Source organism: Musa acuminata, chromosome BXJ2-8, assembly GCF_036884655.1.
Source record: "Musa acuminata AAA Group cultivar baxijiao chromosome BXJ2-8, Cavendish_Baxijiao_AAA, whole genome shotgun sequence".
NCBI lineage: Eukaryota > Viridiplantae > Streptophyta > Magnoliopsida > Zingiberales > Musaceae > Musa > Musa acuminata.
The window spans coordinates 53,240,795-53,257,406 of record NC_088345.1 but is presented as its reverse complement, the minus strand read 5'-3'; the positions used below and the strand labels follow the sequence as shown (position 1 = coordinate 53,257,406).

Here is a 16,612-nt window from a genome sequence, read left to right as displayed (position 1 = left end):
CATATTTCGTAAGTTAATTTAAGTTCTTATTTATTTTTGATGCACGTATATACTTGAGGTCTTACACTGACTTTTTTTAATGGATATTATAATGATTGATGATAGTCGCTATTAGATAATGTTCATTATTAGAGATAATTAATACTACAAACAATAAAAAAATTGAATACTCATAAACCATATGCAAATAAAAAATCCATATGATTAACCCCAAATATATTAACAATATTATTTTTAAAAGGTAGATTAAGGTTGAAATAGATGACATGTAAATAAATTCCCCTTAGTATCTTTATGTGAGGAAAATTGGGCACACATTGCCTTTTTATCCTAAAATTAGTATCTTTATACGAAGAAAACGTTGTGAACAGAAAGAAAATGAAATCTCAACTCAAAAATGTTTTCTTTCTTTCTTTTTTGATTCGCAAATCAAACGGTTAAAAAAAGGCGATCAGATCTGATGGATGGTGGAAATGATTGTCTCGGTGATTAGTTTAGGATTAGGGGACGCTCGCGATCTCAATCTCTAATTGAGTCCAATCTAAACCGAATCGGACCCAACGGTTCGCTTATTCAACGTTGCGGGCTTCCGACTCGGGTCCGACTCAACCTCTTTCGGTGTCGCCATCATGCGCATGGCACGTGACTGATTCCAGGCTATATAAGGCAGGTGGATAGATAGCACTCCGCGGCTCATTTGGTTCGCCCGCGGCGGAGGAGAGGGGAAGACAAACTCGGGGAATGTTGGAAGCGAGGAGCTTGCGGAAGGCGGTCGTCCCGGCCTCGCTATTCCGAGACCCGTCGCCGGGGAACATCCAATCCACTCGCCTCGCTCTCAATGTACGTAAAATACGGGAAGCCCTAATTCTCTCGCCTTCCCTCCCATCCTGGTTTCCGTTTCGTCTTCGTGAAGTGTCGTTCCTGTGCTATTTAGGTCAATGATGGCGGCTCTTCTTGCTCCGTATACATCGCTTCCGGTTGCCGCGTCTATAAGATCGAGGTATCATGTGTTGTTGCTTGTACCGATGACCCCGAGTTCTGGTCTCGAAGGATCATTTTTGTAATGGAGTAAATTCCTTTTGGTGTCTCTTGGCTTGTTCAGTATGCCTATGCTACTGCATAGACAGAATTCATTGCTTATGTCTTATTGTGAGCGTTCAAGCTTGCATAGACAGAATTCATTGCTAATCACTGTCAGATTCTGAGCAACAAGCAATTTCTACATGAATTTAAAACATCGTGTGGGCTGGAGTACTAATTTCAAAAGGGCAAGAAATGTATGCTAAAAAGATTTGGGAAATGTATTAATGTGTAACTACCTAAATATAGATAATGTTCACATAATCATTTTTTTTACTAATGCAATTTTTTTCCTGTAAAAATTGACAAGCATATACACCTTTGATAGCTTTCTTTTTTCTAGATATCCATGGAAGATTCTGTAATTACTAAAGGAAAAGAAAGCCTTATAATTCCTGTCAATGCAGAGGTATGGTCTATATCTAATGTTGAAATGCCAAATAATCCTTGAAAAGTTTGTTTTATCTGGTTTAAATTTTGGTTCATTATCTATAAAATAGGTCATACACTCATCTGCGGTTGACCGCTGTCCTCATCGTTCAGAGATTCAAAGTTTAGTCCTTACTGAAGGAGGTCAGTTCTCATGTCTTATCACCCCTTCTATCTATTTCTTGAAGTCCACATTATAGCTTTATCTATCAAGTCTAGATGGCTGTTGATACATAATTCTTATCTATCAGCAGCAAATATAAAATGATAATACAAGTGGTTCAGTAGACAATGATCCTATAAACTGCTTTGGTGTTTACCAGTTACCTAGAAAGCCTTGAGTGACAAACTTTTTTTTGCCATTTGTATGCACTTATCCATGATCAATGGATTCTTTTGGGGTGTAATATGTGTGATAGTTTCATTTAGTGATTCGGACTGAATTAAACATCCAATGATAGAACCTTTTCTGTGGTAGCAACTTGGTAATCATATTTTACTATTCACATATTCATTAAATAAGCTCTTTTAAAGGTGTTCTTGGACTTGACCTCAGTGATTTCAATAGGCGCTCGGGCGCTCGCCTAGGCGCTCGGGCGCTCGGGCAAGGCGAGGTGAGGCCCGAGCGCCTCGCTTCAACGAGGCGCCGCCTAGGCGCTCGCCCGAGCCCAGGCGCCGGGTGCTTCGGGCGAGCGCCCGGGTTAAACCAGGCGACCGAACCAGTGTTTTACGTCTGGTTCGGTCTCCGGTGCTTTAGTTGGTTCAATCGAACCAACTAAATCACCGATAGGCTCCCTCTCACGATTTCTCCGACTTCCCCAACCCTAACACTCGCGATTTTGCTGTCAAGATTTCTTCTCCGTTGTCGTTGCTCTCTGCTGCCACTGCCACTGTCGCTACTCGCCACTACCACAATCGTTGCTCATCGTTGTTGTCGCCGCTTGCCACTCGTAGCTCCCACTCCCACTTCCACACCCGCTGTCGCTCGTAGCTCCCGCTCACGCTATCGCTCGCCGCTCCCGCTCCCGCTGTCGTTGGCTTAGCAGCCTCGGTCTTCTCACACTCTTCTCACTATACTGTTAACAGTATATTAACAGTTAACTGTATACTAATAATAGTATTTTTATTTATTAGATTAATAATATATTATTTTGATTTTAATACTATTAATTTTTATTTATTTAAAATTATTGTCAGGTTTCAGAATAAATGGCAAGTGTACAGAGCAACTCAATAGATTTGATGTAAAATTTTATTATTTTAATTTTTGAGACTTTTTATTAATATGACATTGTGATTTTATATTCGATTTTCTTAATTTAATAGTATATTTTTTATTTAAATAATTATATTAATTATATTATATATTTTTATATTTTAGCGCCTCGTTTCGCTCGGGCGAGTGCCTGGGCGAGCGCCTAGCGCCTCGGGCGTTTTTGGACCTTGGCGCCTAGCGCTTTTTAAATCACTGCTTGACCTTTGGTGAGTTGTTGGATGATATGATACACTACTTTCTTTTTTGACCTAGCAGATGTTTTGTCTTGTGTAAGGAATATAGTTTCCTTCAATAGTTTTTGGTTTTTTTTTCATTTTTGATAAGCCAATTGGCTCAGTTTGTTTAGTGTCTGCCATTTTGTATTCACCGTGTCTGCATATTTAATATATATTAAATATTTTAAGACCAGGAGGGGCACATGGTTGACGTAGACTTTCTCCCTTGTGGTGTGAATGAGTTGCATATGCCTTTGTTTTTCCTCAAATATCCTTATCGTATTGATTCATTTTCAAATGCTGGCCCAAAGTTAGGAACTACTACTTGGTTTAATTCATGTAGACACCATGTGTCATCTGCACCATGTTTCACTACAAAACATTATAATCAACTTCTGATGGACACCAGAATCTTCATGTGTAGGTTCTGATGTGGAACCCACATGGTGGTCACATAACATCCAGGTTGTGTAGAAACCACATGTCATATAGTGTCAGAAAGTGCAGCCCGGAGTGGGATCTACAGTACTCCCCTAGTCGGATTATAGTGGTCCACATGAATGCCAATCTGATCCCTTGGTAAACCCCGCAAGTGAGGATCTTAACTGCCTTGACTTCTAAAGGAAGTAAAGAAGGACGAAGCCCATATATTATACAATAAGGATTGCCTCTCCTATGTAAGAAGTGGATGGCGTTGAGGAATTGAACAGTGAACCTGTGAATTTTTTTACAAATGATGATTTCGTTTCTAGAAACTGGATGAGTTTTTTTTTTTTTTTTATAATCTTATTCTTTCCTTGATAGTTTCTAATTCTCCATCCCTTTTGCTCATTCAACTGTAAAAAATGACTTGAATGCCATTCCATGGAAGATCAACAATATTACCAAGTCCCAGAATGGCAGACACTGCTTTATTATAAAGATGGGTACTCCCCATGTGCTCCAGAGACATCCCTGTGAATATAAGTTTCCATATCATATCAGATTTGCTTTTTGAGTAAGAGTTTAATTGATCATGCATGAAAAATTATACCGGAACATGTCACATGCATGATTAAATTTATTTATTTTCATTGTCCTTTTTACAAATTCAAAATGATGTGATTAACAAAGATTTTCCATACTACTCTTTTCATCTTTTTCCATTAGTGCTTTTGCATCCTTAAGTTCAACCTTTCTGATACACATATGCTATGATATATTCATTATAGAGCTTGTGGTAGATTATATTTGATATGCCATATTGTTGCAGGTGATAACTGCTTGATTATGGGCACAGTGGACTGTTATGGGCACCTTATTGTATCCCAGTTGGATCCGGTTGGTTCAGGTACCACTATATCTTATCCAATGTTGTTGTTGTTTATACTTGCATGGTAAATTAGCTGTGGGCATTTAACTCTTTTGGTTTTATGCTAAGCTGGAAAGATATGGCCTCAAAATAAGAATTGGCAACTTAATATGGCAGATCCAAATATTTTATTTTCTTCCTATAATGATGCTTTACTATGCATAGCTGTTAATTAAAACTTCTATGGCAATAACATGAAGAAACTAATATTAACCCACTAGCACTGTACTTGATCAGTCATCGACAGGCTTTCTTATTCGGTGTTGCCTCGAGATTGCGGTATAGGAGAGGGGAGCTGGGCTGGTATCTGCTTTAGTCCAGCACACTGGTCTACAGTATAATATCTTTTCCTGATTATAACCCCATGTTCATTTTTTGTGATATCTTTCAAAATTTACATGTCGCTTTTTGCATTCAAGATCACATTATCACTTTAAGATCATACTTTATCCTGTCACCAGAGCACAATTTTTGTGTCTCACAGACCCTCGAGTCTGAAAAAGCAGTTAAATATTGTTAATTTGGAACAAATTTATTTGAACAGAAGGGATTCAGAGCATATACGAGCTTCTTTTCTCCAATACCATTGTAATTATACATCATAATGACTCAGATTGCTTACTATGCGAGAATATTCCAACTTCTCTAGGACTTTGTCTCATCTCATATTAGCACACTGCCAAACACATGCAAGGGTCCATAGTGGCCTTCTTCCACATTGCTTCTCCTTGCAGATTCCCTGTTCTTCCATTCATAATTTTTTTTTATAGCCATATTGAGAAAATTTGCAATGAAGCATGTCTGACCGTTATTCACTGACATGGTGGTTAATTATCTGATAGCTTGTTATATTTGAATCTTTGTATAGATTCATGGGAACTCAAGTTTTTTTTTCTATTTGTATAAAGGTTGAATTTATTTGGTTTTGGGTTTTCTTTATTCTCCCCTAGTTGTAAATGCATATTTTCTTTGGGCAGACAAGCAATGCAAAAATAACTGTATTGTCTTTTATGCATTTAAATTTTCATCGAGATTCACATCTGAAACGTAATGCTTTCTTATCCAAATTATTTTGGAAATTCTACAATTATTGACATATACTCCTAGGCATGCAACTTTCATATATGGAGAAATGTTTGCCTTTCTCTTATATTATCATAGTATATGATTCACAGGAGTATTGTTGGTCGAAAAAGGTTATGGTTATGAATGTTATTTTGATATAATATCAAATATTCTTAATTTTATGCCAAATATTAATTATTTCAGGTAGCAGTCGCCCGCAGCTTCTGCAAAAGTATCGATGTTTATGACCAAGATATCCACATTAAGAGTTTACAAACGTATGTGTGTTTGATGTGAAATCTAGATTAAAATTCCTCCTTTCAGTTCTCAATTTTGCAAGTTATCATTTTCTATGTAAAATTCTGCTTGTAATGTATGAATAATTGATCTTGCACTAGCGGTGATAGTTATACTTCCATGTATATTTCAGTTCAAATTATGTGTTCAACACTTCCTCGTCCACTGAAATTTCTTGAGCGATAATTTGATTATAAATTGTGCTGTGTGAGTCTTCATAAATATAATCATCAAAATCCTTTGTCTACATGTAGCAAAACCATGCACCAATGTGGTCATGTGTGCTCACAGTTGTCTAGGTTCTGGAATTTGTGATACATAAAACATATCTTATATGAAACAACTATCTTGTATGATCTCCGTGTTCTCTATTTAAGCTCCATGTGTAAGAAGTTAAGCTACTAGAGTTTTGGTTACTTGAATAAGGATGAATATGATTTTTTTTAAGTAATTAAAGAAAGATAAGAATATAGTAGTTGAAACAAATTATAAATGGAACCGATGTCATTGGTATACACTTAAAATATATGAGATTTGGGGAGTTAGACATTTATTATTATTTTTTTGTAAATTTCTTAGTGTCAAATTGAACTGAGTATCCTTGTTAAACTGGGATACTTAGCCGTTTTGTCCTGATGTTTGTGTTTCATCATGGAGAATATACTTGCATGTTCCCTTGATGAACTGGTATATTTCAGTAAGAATCTAAAGTATGGGAATATGGTGGCAGTTTGGAAATTTTGTAAGACTGAGGAGGGCATTTGATGTTTTAAGAAATCTAGGTGGAAATTTTAAAGGAACATTCAAAAAGGATTTCTTTGAGATTGAAATCATCTTTGAACAAAAATGAAGTTCAACCTCCAGTATCCACTGGAGCAGTTGGCACAAGACACTATAAACATGATCATGTACTTCAGCAAGTTTATGGTTCATAAACATTTTAAAGCAATCTGGGATGGTCTATTGGGATTACTGGTGATTCTTTTCGGTAGGCAAGCGATATTATAAATGTGCTGGCTAGGCTGCTGTGGGCTGTCCTTCATGGACTGGTATGCTGTAGCTGGCTTGCAGCAGCTGCCGACCTGCCTGCTGCGGATTTTCTGGTTATTATGTTCAGATGATTTGAATAACATGATAGGAGTTGATCCTTTAAGCAGATTAAAGAAAAGTATACAAAATATTTCAGGTAAATGTAAGAACAAACTAGGATTATCAAGAACATAAGTACTGCAGGAAATAGTATATCAGAAGAAGCTAAAAGAGGATCACAGTCGTCCCAGCTTTGATGAAAAGTTCAGAGAAGAGGGGATTATTGGAGATGTGATTGAATCCTAGTATTATCAAGAACGTAAGTGCTGAATCTCAAAGAGGATCACAGTAGTTCCCAGCTTTAATGAAAAGTTCAGAGAAGAGGGGATTATTGGAGATGTGATTGAATCCTACATTGGAACAAAAATCCATTCTTATTAAAAATCTAAGTCAAGTAAGAGACACTTTATTATTGTTTATCGTGTTTAAAAAATATTGGTCATTAGAATTTTCTTATATGCATAATTAGAATCTTTTCTGAATGCAAAAAATCAAAATCTCTCATGTGGCCAAATTCAGTTGCTGTAGCATATTCAACCAGTAGGTGGTATTTGGCGGCATATGTGGATGTTTTCATATGTCATCTTGCAGAGATACATTTAGTCTCAATATGTTACTACGGTAAGTATCTCTAGTAAAAGCATTGTTGTGTACGTTGTGGATGTCTCTTCTTGTTACTGTTATATCTCTATTTACTACTTAAGCATGAAAATACAGTACTTTAATAATTGCTTGTTAAGTACGAAAAATCAGTTGATATATGATATATGTTTTATGTTTCCTCTTGATCACCACTGTTTTTTGACTTAATTTGTTGAGTGTTTATGACACTACTCATTTGATCACTTGGATGCACCAACTTTTTTGCTTATTAATAAAAGAGCTTCTTAAATGGGTAGATCTTTGTCATAAATGCCTGATTTGGCTGTAGCCTATTAATTGCATAAAAATGAATTATTTTTTGTTGGTTGTATTTCGTCACATAATATTCGAAGTACTTCACATATTGTCGTAGTTGCTCTTGGGTTGCTCCTTTGTATCCTGGATATCAAGGTTCAAAAACAATATATTTAAATATTTAAAGGTAAGACTATATACATGGACCCTCCCCAGACCTCATATTAGCAGGAGCCTCGTGTATTAGGTACGTCCTTTTTTCACTTTCCTATAAAGTTATGAACTGTACATGTGGCTGCATACCAAATATGTATTGTGCAGTACCTTGATCACACATCACACATCTACCTTCTGGAACATTGATGATACCAGTGCTTTGTTTGAACTTTGGCAATCATTGTACATCCTAGAAAGGGGGTTTTCCTTTTTATGTATGTAATAACCACAAAATCTACCTTATTCCCATTTGAATCTGATTTATCCCTTGGGCATATTTCACATCAAGGACTAGATTAAAATGCCTTAATGTGTTGCCTATCTTACTCTAATCATTGTAATTAGCAATGCTGTCTGGATCCCAAACAAGAATGATGAATTTGTTAATAAGGTTGTATGGTCGTTTCTAATTGCTTATCTTTTAATTGACTTTTAGATTGTGGTACCCGGCTTCATTAAGTTTTTTTGATAATCCACATTATGAGGGGCACTCCTCTGTACTAGCTGTTGCTGAAGGCTCTCAGGTTACGTTTGTCTGTCTATGTTATATTTATAATTTTATGCACTTTTACTCGATAATTGCCTTCATTGTGCTGTAATTCCAGCTGACCATATGGGACTTGAGAACAAATCAAAATGGTGGATGTGTACAACGTGTATGTGGTTCCATTGGAGATCTCATATATTCCCTGTGTAGTTCACCATCTGGAACAATTGCTGTTGGTGGATCTGATCGTACTGTTACCATTTATGATCCTCGCAGGTTGGTGATTAGGTTCCCCTTTGTAGGTAGCACTTCCAAAATTTGATGTGAATGATATCCTTTTATATTAGTATTTTTCAGCAATTGACTATTTTCTTGTGTTACATTTTTGCTGCCTTTGGATCTTTGTTCACACCAAAACTGACTTTTAATGTCCCTTCCTGACTTAGGTGGTCGGCCATATCAAGATGGGTGAACTGCTCAAAGTATGAGGTTTGTATCTTCGTAATATTTTAGATATATTTGAAAAAGCAAGGCAGCTTTGTGTTTCTTAATCTCCTAGTATTTTTAGTGTTTCTGTTTTCAATTAGAAAAAGGATAAGAAGATGTTTTTTCCTTCTTTCCAAATGCAGATAACAGGTCTCTATTTCTCAACAATTGACTCAGATTACATCTACATCCAAGGTGTTGATTATGAGGTGATCCTTGAATATTGATGATGATGGAACTCTTTGTATTGTTCTTTTAAATCATACTTCATTGGCATTATTAAGTTAAAAGACCCAAAACTATCGATTAACAAAACATGCCTATACCACTTGTGTTGTTCATTCTCTGTGCGTGTGTGTATTTGACATGCTATGACTCTTTACAAAATGGATATCCTTCACAATTTTTAACCAACACAAGCACAGCATGTATGGTGCCAATCTGAGTTGAACTGGCCTATAATATATATTAGTAATTATAATAACATCTTCCTCATCAAACATGTCTGGATCTGTTGAACCTTTATCAACAAGAAAAGCACTTCATTTTCTGCATTTATTTAGCTTAGCTACAAAATAATTTTGTTGCTTTCTGGAATCAATGGTGTGAAGCTTGTACGTTTTTTTTTCTTTCTTTAAATGTGAAGTAGTTCGAACACAACGATGACCTAACAAAGCTTGCAAACATGGTTGGATCAAAGCTTTTTAGAGAAAAAATGAGAGAAACTTTAACAAATTGAATTCGAATCAATTCTGGTAGCTTAGAAGGTGTAGTGGACTAGGGCGAATCGGGAAAAGCCCTATATCTTTAGCTCAAGTTTTCAATATTGCAGGTTATCTGTGGAACATGGAAAGAAGGTAGAAAAGCATTCTCCTTTAGGGGAGACTCAAACTGGTTGGGCTTTAGTAAGGTACTCTCTTTCCAAGTTTATTTTGGATTAGAATTCATATATATTTATAAGAATGAAGTTTTGCAGCCAAAATATCCTTGTATGTAATATAAATATATCAGAGATATACGAAGCTCTAAGCTCTTAAATATATTTATATTACATATAAATATATTTATTATGTATGCTTTAACCACCTTCCTCTGCAGTGTGCAAATGCAGATGTTCTTGCTGGATGGTGCGATTCTGGTAGCATCTTTGTGGCTGATGTTGTAGAGGAACACTCATGAAACCTGTGAATACTGTTATCGACCTGATATCACATGTTGTCAGTGTAGTGTTATCTGCCCGCAACTTTGAATACAAATACAAAATGCTAGAAATTATGTTGAAACATAATTTCTCTTCTAATGATACGTTCTTTACGATAATTGAAAGGCCACTTGTTGGATGCATTCAACTCTAGCCACCAAGATACAGGAAATTGATCTTTTATAGTTTTAATTGGTGCAGGATCTTTTGTGGTCTGGGGTGCGATCGGATTATGTTGAAGCATTTGTCTCTCGTATGAACAACAGAAGCAGAGTTGTGATTTGGATTATCTTTCTACCCTCCTTGTTCCTTGTTGAAACATTAATCTGTCGTGATGCTAATGAGACTTTTAACTATAGGGGCTGGGCTCATATGTAATTAATCATGAATCCAATGACATTGATGTAATCGACGAGCCAGATAGCTCAGCCAAGTGTCTCATTTGAAGTGCAATAAAAAAAGGCCACGACGACATCTGTACTAACTTGGCGGATCCATGGCCCCAACCCAACCGCTTGTCCACCAGAAAAGACCAGGTACGGACACGTTCGTCATAACGGGTGCGGTCTTCGTGGGGTTCGGATCGCTTGTTGGGCTCGCTCGCCGACTCAATTTAACCCAATAGGTGCGCGTCATTGTCTGGCACAAGCAAACTGCGACGCACATTGCCCGCTTCCAGACTTCTTCGCAGGCCGTCCCCATCGGAAAACCTGGGTGGTGCCAGATATATTGAGGGTTTTATGGGGTTTTGAGTTCATCGATTGGATTCTTTATCTGTGTTCCTTCGGTGATGATCTGGAACAGACTTTTGACTGGTAGCTGATCCATTTATCCACTTCGGTTCAACTTCGGTGCTCTTTGAAGTTGGAAATGGGAGGCTCTGCAGCTGATTGCGTGGCTTTCATGCGACTTTGGTGGACGAAATGGCCAGCAAGGGAGCGGTCGTGACTCGCTCATCGGCATCGCATCGTCGAGGTTGGTCATCTAGCTGATGTTCTAAGATTGTCTTCCCCTCTTTGCGATAGTCGTACAGAACATGGACTATTTGAGTACCAATTGTCCTTTTAGCTCATTGAAATCTTGGAGCATCTTTCCCTTCATTGACTTACCGGAAAACATCGGAGTTTTACCCCCTTTGAATTTGTGGATTGTAGTGAAATATAAGGTTAGATCAAGATCAATAACGTGTGCCTCTAAATGGATCTGGGCAGTGGCCCTGCGAGCGTCCTCGCGATCGTGAGGGTTGCCACGAATCCTAAGTAATGCGATGTAATATAATATTTAACACATTATATATTATATTATATAAAATCTAAACAGTACAGGACTGTTTGGTTTTGGTTGGTTTTGTACCGGGAAACACTGGTTGATCTATGTCGAACCAGCCGATACAGTGAACCTTGGTTTGGAGTACCAGTCTCAGCTCAGACCTGGACTGATCATTACGAACCATCTGGTTTTTCAAATAATTCTCTCACTTGGACTTTCTATGTAGTTCTCTCACTTGATGCATAATGAAGTGTTTCCTATGTGATATTGGAATGAAATTAAACCTCTCTCATTTAGGCCTCTGTTGAAAGGTTTTTTCTCCTTTTTAAGTGGTTACTTCTGTTTTCAGTGTTGGAGCACTGTAATACTGCACCAGTGCGATCTGATAGTAGTGGTCTGTTGTTAAAAGGCCCTGAAATTTTTTTACCTAGATCAAAGATGGTAATAGTTGGTATATCGATTAAATTTCTTGGTAATAGTTGGTATATCGATTAAATTTAAATAAGAATAAATGTATCTAAGTCATAAATGACTGTTGGGTGCTGGTATGGATTGAAATGACACCGGCACGGTCAAAATTTGATCGTTACGAACTGGTATCGGTCGAGTTTCGACCGTATTGCCTGATCCGGGATAGGTATGTCTCCATTTCACTATGTACCGCCTCTACGATACGACCTATTTGTAATAGCATCTGCACCGAGTTCCACATAGATCAGTGCATGTAATGTTTGTTCAATTATGCTACTTTTCAAGTTATACTCCTGGTATCGTATCTTTGCACACCATCCAAATTAGTTATTGTTTCTTCTTCTGTTCTAGAAATAGGAAAGTTTTAGTGACCTATTTAGTGTCAACTTTACTTCTTTTTTTTATATGATATTTCCAGCTCACTTGTAACATAATTTTTTCAAAAAAGAAAAAAGAAAATTTAATAAAGATCCAGATTAATGGTACAGTGGAGGTAGTAGATATTGCACAAACTGCACCTGTAGCATCAGAACTCTTGGAGCTTGATGCTGTTGATTCTGTACCAGGAGATGCTGAAGATACCACCTTTAAGTTCATCAGACCAATCCCAAAGCTAAAGATTTCAATGCTTGTAGTTGGAACAAGAGGAGATGTTCAACCTTTTATAGCTTTTGCGAAGAAACTTCAGGCAAGTATGCTTACAAAATTGTACAATACAACATCAGCTTTTGAAGGTTTATTTATTGTGTTCGTCACATGATTTTTTGGTTAAACAGGTTGGAGTTTAGCAGCAGTCACTTGTATAGCTTTTTAGTTTTATGGGATAATTGGCTGATTTTGTTGGCTTAGCTGACAAGTTACAGTGGTCAATTTTTGTCCAAATGGAATTGAATGATCTGAACGCTGATACCTAGTGATGTGGAGGGATGACAATCACTCTTATTTGAAAATAACCCTATAGCTTTTTTGCTAAAGATGCATTAGAATAAGTCTGCATAATTCAGTTTGCATCATTTACATTCTCCTGCAAGGTTGTGTAGTTGCATTGTCTATATCTCTAATAAAGTGCTTTTAAGATCTATCAATTATAACATTTTCTAGAGTTTTCTTGTTGTAGTTGTCAAGATAATGTGCTTTGTTATGTGAGAGAGCCTAGACGGACCTGCATTGAATATGCTGTAACAAGGGTGCTGCATCATGCCCATGCCAATCACATATCTTAAGTTACTTATAGGTTTTCATGTTCCTATACCAAATGTTGATACTTCACAAGCTTCATATGGCATGTGTGGTGCAGGGAACACTACAAGTACTAGCAATCTTGACGTGTCATTACTTCCTGCTATACTTGGTCAAAATATCAAAACTAAAAAATTACACGTAGATTAATAATAGCATCCAAAATATCCTTTTAATTTTGTGCCACTAAATTGTAAGTAACTGACTAATAAAACAAATTTATGAACTCTTCTGTTTTGATTTAGTAATTAATTGGAGTCTATCATATGTATATCCTGTGTTGAAAATTTGAAATACCCACGAGCAGTGCTCAAAGTCAATATGTCTTACAACATATCCTAGTATGCATTGTTGTTTGAGGATGCTGACCTTGTAAGAACAGGATTAGTGGAGTATGAAATCTACAAATATGACCGTACTGTCCCTTCTCTTTGTTAATTAGCTCAAGAGAAATGTAAATAAAGTTGGCAGTACCAAGTGATTTGTGGCATTGTTGTCCTTTGAAACTGTCCCATTTTGATTTATTAGTCTACAGAAAGTTATGGCCTATTCCTCCTTTATATCTTAGAGAAAAGCAATAATTTACTTGCACCTCATGATAATGAATCTGTGTTTTTCGTCATCCTTGTTCTCACAGAACCTACCTGTCTTCTCCAGGAGTTTGGCCATTGTGTTAGATTGGCAACTCATGTGAATTTCTGGACTTTTGTGAAGTCATGTGGTCTGGAATTTTACCCTTTGGGTGGTGATCCTCGAATAATGATTGGATGTAAGTATCTAATATTTGATTTATTAGAAATGCATTTTGAGACTTCTTGTTCAATCTCATTCTGATAATTCCCGTATCAGAGCTCAGCGTTCAGTCTTTCAAGTGCTATAAGATTTATGCTCCAACCAGAGGTAACCCAACAGTTTGATTCAAACGATATGCAGATGATATACCATCTTTTCCTTCTTTCTGACCAACAGTTTGCCTCTTTCTTGTTGTTTTATTTATGGAGGTTAAGTTGCGTGCCATGGAATTAAGAGAGCAAATAGACGATGCAGATGGTGTTGCGGCTGCAGCGGATGCATTCCATAGGCATTTGCCACCACAGCTACCGATCCTTCCTCCTCCTTCGGATGATGGACCACCAAAATCCCATTCGGTGGCTGCCTCAGTTCGTCTTCCATGCGCGCTTCATGGTCCTCCCTGTGTTTTAGCCATTCTTTATTATGTTCTCATTGTCATTTTTTTGTCTGTGAATATGGGATAATAAAGACCAATTATATAGTTTTCTCTACATGTATTGAGTGAGAATTTTGTCAACGATTGCTGTCCACGATGCTGCGTGGTCAACCGCTGCTCGTCCCTCATCGATCATGGGGACTGGCGAGGTTTTTGGCGCAAACCGAGGAGGCGGGACGAAGAAATTTTAGCGGGGGATGCAGGTTTGGCGCCAACCCTCGACAGCCATTCCAAGTCTCGCTTTGGCATTCTCCACGGCAGATTCCAAGTCGGTCTCTCTCCTAAGATTTGGAGAGAGAGAGAGAGAGAGAGAGAGGATATGGTTCCGTGATGCACTCACTGCATTCCGCCAGGAAGATGAACGGGGAATACGACAGAGGGAAAGAAACAAAGAGCACGACACTGTTCGAGCCTACTAACATTGTCGCCAAGTCCGATTAATAATGTGGTAAATCATTGGACACACTGCGCCTCGGGACTCTCACACAAAGGTCGCTTTTGCCAGAAGGAAGGATGCACTGTACCCATATAGAGATGGGTTTGTATGCTATTTACCGGCTGGTGTAGTATTTTATGTTTCTTTTATCTTTTATTTTGGCTTCTACGAACCCTTCTAACCTTCTTTTATTATTATCCTTGCAATCAAATAAATTAAATTCATTCTGTTGAATATTTTTCCTAACCACTTCATCCTCAAATATAAAAAGCTAACTCAATACAATTATAAACTTATTTTGATTTTTTTTTAGTTTAGGCATTAGACAGAACTCATCTTTAGTTATGAAGATGACTAATTACATATTATTTCTTTCGGTTAGTTATCTTTAACATCTTAATCCTTACATTTTAAAAAATTATATTGACATTCATATAGTTATAAAAGTAAAATATTTATATATATTTATCATAACGTTATTAATCTTATCAACGAAAACACAAAGGCAAAAGGTAAAAAGATAATTTTAACGTTCTAGTTGGTGGTGACGGACGCCGACATCGTTGGGAGTTGTGGATAAAAAAAGTGGTTGAAGAGAGCAACAAAATGAGATGAGAGTCGCCCTGCATCTGTGTCTACACTGATGTAATTGTCGAGCGATATTGCTCCACATTTGCGTTGGCGTTAATACAAATATTGAGCGATCCTTTTAGCTATTGACAATTGCATCAACACTGACGTAAATGCAGAGTAGCGAAAGGGCTGCTTGACAATTATATTAGCATTGATATAAATGTAGAGCGATCATCACCACTCGTCGTCGCTCTCTTCATCCACAATACCAACCTACATGCCCTAATGACGCCACCACCGAGATGATCCATCATCACCAATTAAAATATTAAAATTAGTTATTTATCAATTATTTTCATGTTTACGTTTGTAAAACCAATGACATTAGAGTAAACGAATCAAAATATTTTACTTTCTTAATTATAAGGATATCAATATAATTTTTAAAAATATAAAGATCGAAATATTGAAGATAATTAATTATAAAAAATAATATATAATTAGCCCTTATGATGATTATTTGAGAATATTATAGGACCAATCCTCGTCCGAGGATGCCGTGGCCCCATTGCCCAATCCGTCTAGTTTGCTCGTCCTCATCTCCATATATATATATATACATATGTATATATGTATGTATATATATGTATATATATATATATATATACATATATATATACACATATATATATATATATATATATATACACATATATATACATATATATATATACATATATATATATACATATATATATATATACATATATATATATACATATATATATATACATATATATATACATATATATATATATACATATATATATATATATATACATATATATATATATATACATATATATATATATACATATATATATATATACATATATATATATATATATACATATATATATATATATATATACATATATATATATATATATATATATATATATATATATATATATATATATATATATCCAGTTGAATCGATTGATGCATCGCTGTCGCGATGATGGTCCCATGATACATGACGGTGATAAACGTTGGATATGTGCGCGTAATGATGGTGGCGCTGCCGAACTCGCGATCCGATGGATCGACGAATTAGAAGGCCGGGCTGGGGATCGATTGGCGGTGATTCACCGGGTGACTCGGCGCGACCGCAACAAAGCATGTATGCCATACCATGCCATGATCATGCAAAGAAAGCCAGGCAGAGAAGTACACTTTGCTTGTCTCCCAAACATGCCCGGGAATCACATCGATAGCGCATGGGCCCCCAACCAACATCACCAGGT

At 36.7% G+C, this 16,612-nt stretch overlaps 1 protein-coding gene across 4 annotated transcripts; it reads left to right on the top strand.

The window, feature by feature from the left end:
• Positions 1 to 701: 701 nt before the first annotated feature.
• Positions 702 to 14,966, top strand: LOC135620273 (uncharacterized). Of its 4 annotated transcripts, none has more exons than XR_010489679.1 (17): positions 702 to 840; positions 935 to 1,000; positions 1,424 to 1,489; positions 1,581 to 1,653; positions 4,253 to 4,330; positions 4,589 to 4,686; positions 5,621 to 5,694; positions 8,352 to 8,439; positions 8,521 to 8,678; positions 8,849 to 8,891; positions 9,032 to 9,097; positions 9,721 to 9,798; positions 9,987 to 10,111; positions 10,291 to 11,064; positions 12,396 to 13,837; positions 13,918 to 13,968; positions 14,076 to 14,966. XR_010489679.1 is itself a non-coding variant. In XM_065123102.1 (13 exons), the coding sequence occupies exons 1-13, from the start codon at positions 742 to 744 to the stop codon at positions 10,065 to 10,067; spliced, it is 1,068 nt and encodes a 355-aa protein (XP_064979174.1). In that variant the 5' UTR covers positions 702 to 741; the 3' UTR covers positions 10,068 to 10,232. The 4 variants fall into 4 exon arrangements, 2 of the variants coding, with proteins under 2 accessions (XP_064979174.1, XP_064979175.1); XR_010489678.1 differs by having other exon boundaries at positions 14,070 to 14,966; XM_065123102.1 differs by lacking the exons at positions 10,291 to 11,064; positions 12,396 to 13,837; positions 13,918 to 13,968; positions 14,076 to 14,966 and having other exon boundaries at positions 9,987 to 10,232.
• Positions 14,967 to 16,612: the final 1,646 nt, after the last annotated feature.

Excerpts from the sequence above, each read along its gene's own strand:
- LOC135620273 (XM_065123102.1), top strand. The coding sequence starts at position 742 with ATGTTGGAAGCGAGGAGCTTGCGGAAGGCGGTCGTCCCGGCCTCGCTA. Across the intron at positions 841-934 it reads CCACTCGCCTCGCTCTCAAT|GTCAATGATGGCGGCTCTTC; the intron begins GTACGTAAAATA and ends TGTGCTATTTAG. Across the intron at positions 9,098-9,720 it reads TCCAAGGTGTTGATTATGAG|GTTATCTGTGGAACATGGAA; the intron begins GTGATCCTTGAA and ends TCAATATTGCAG.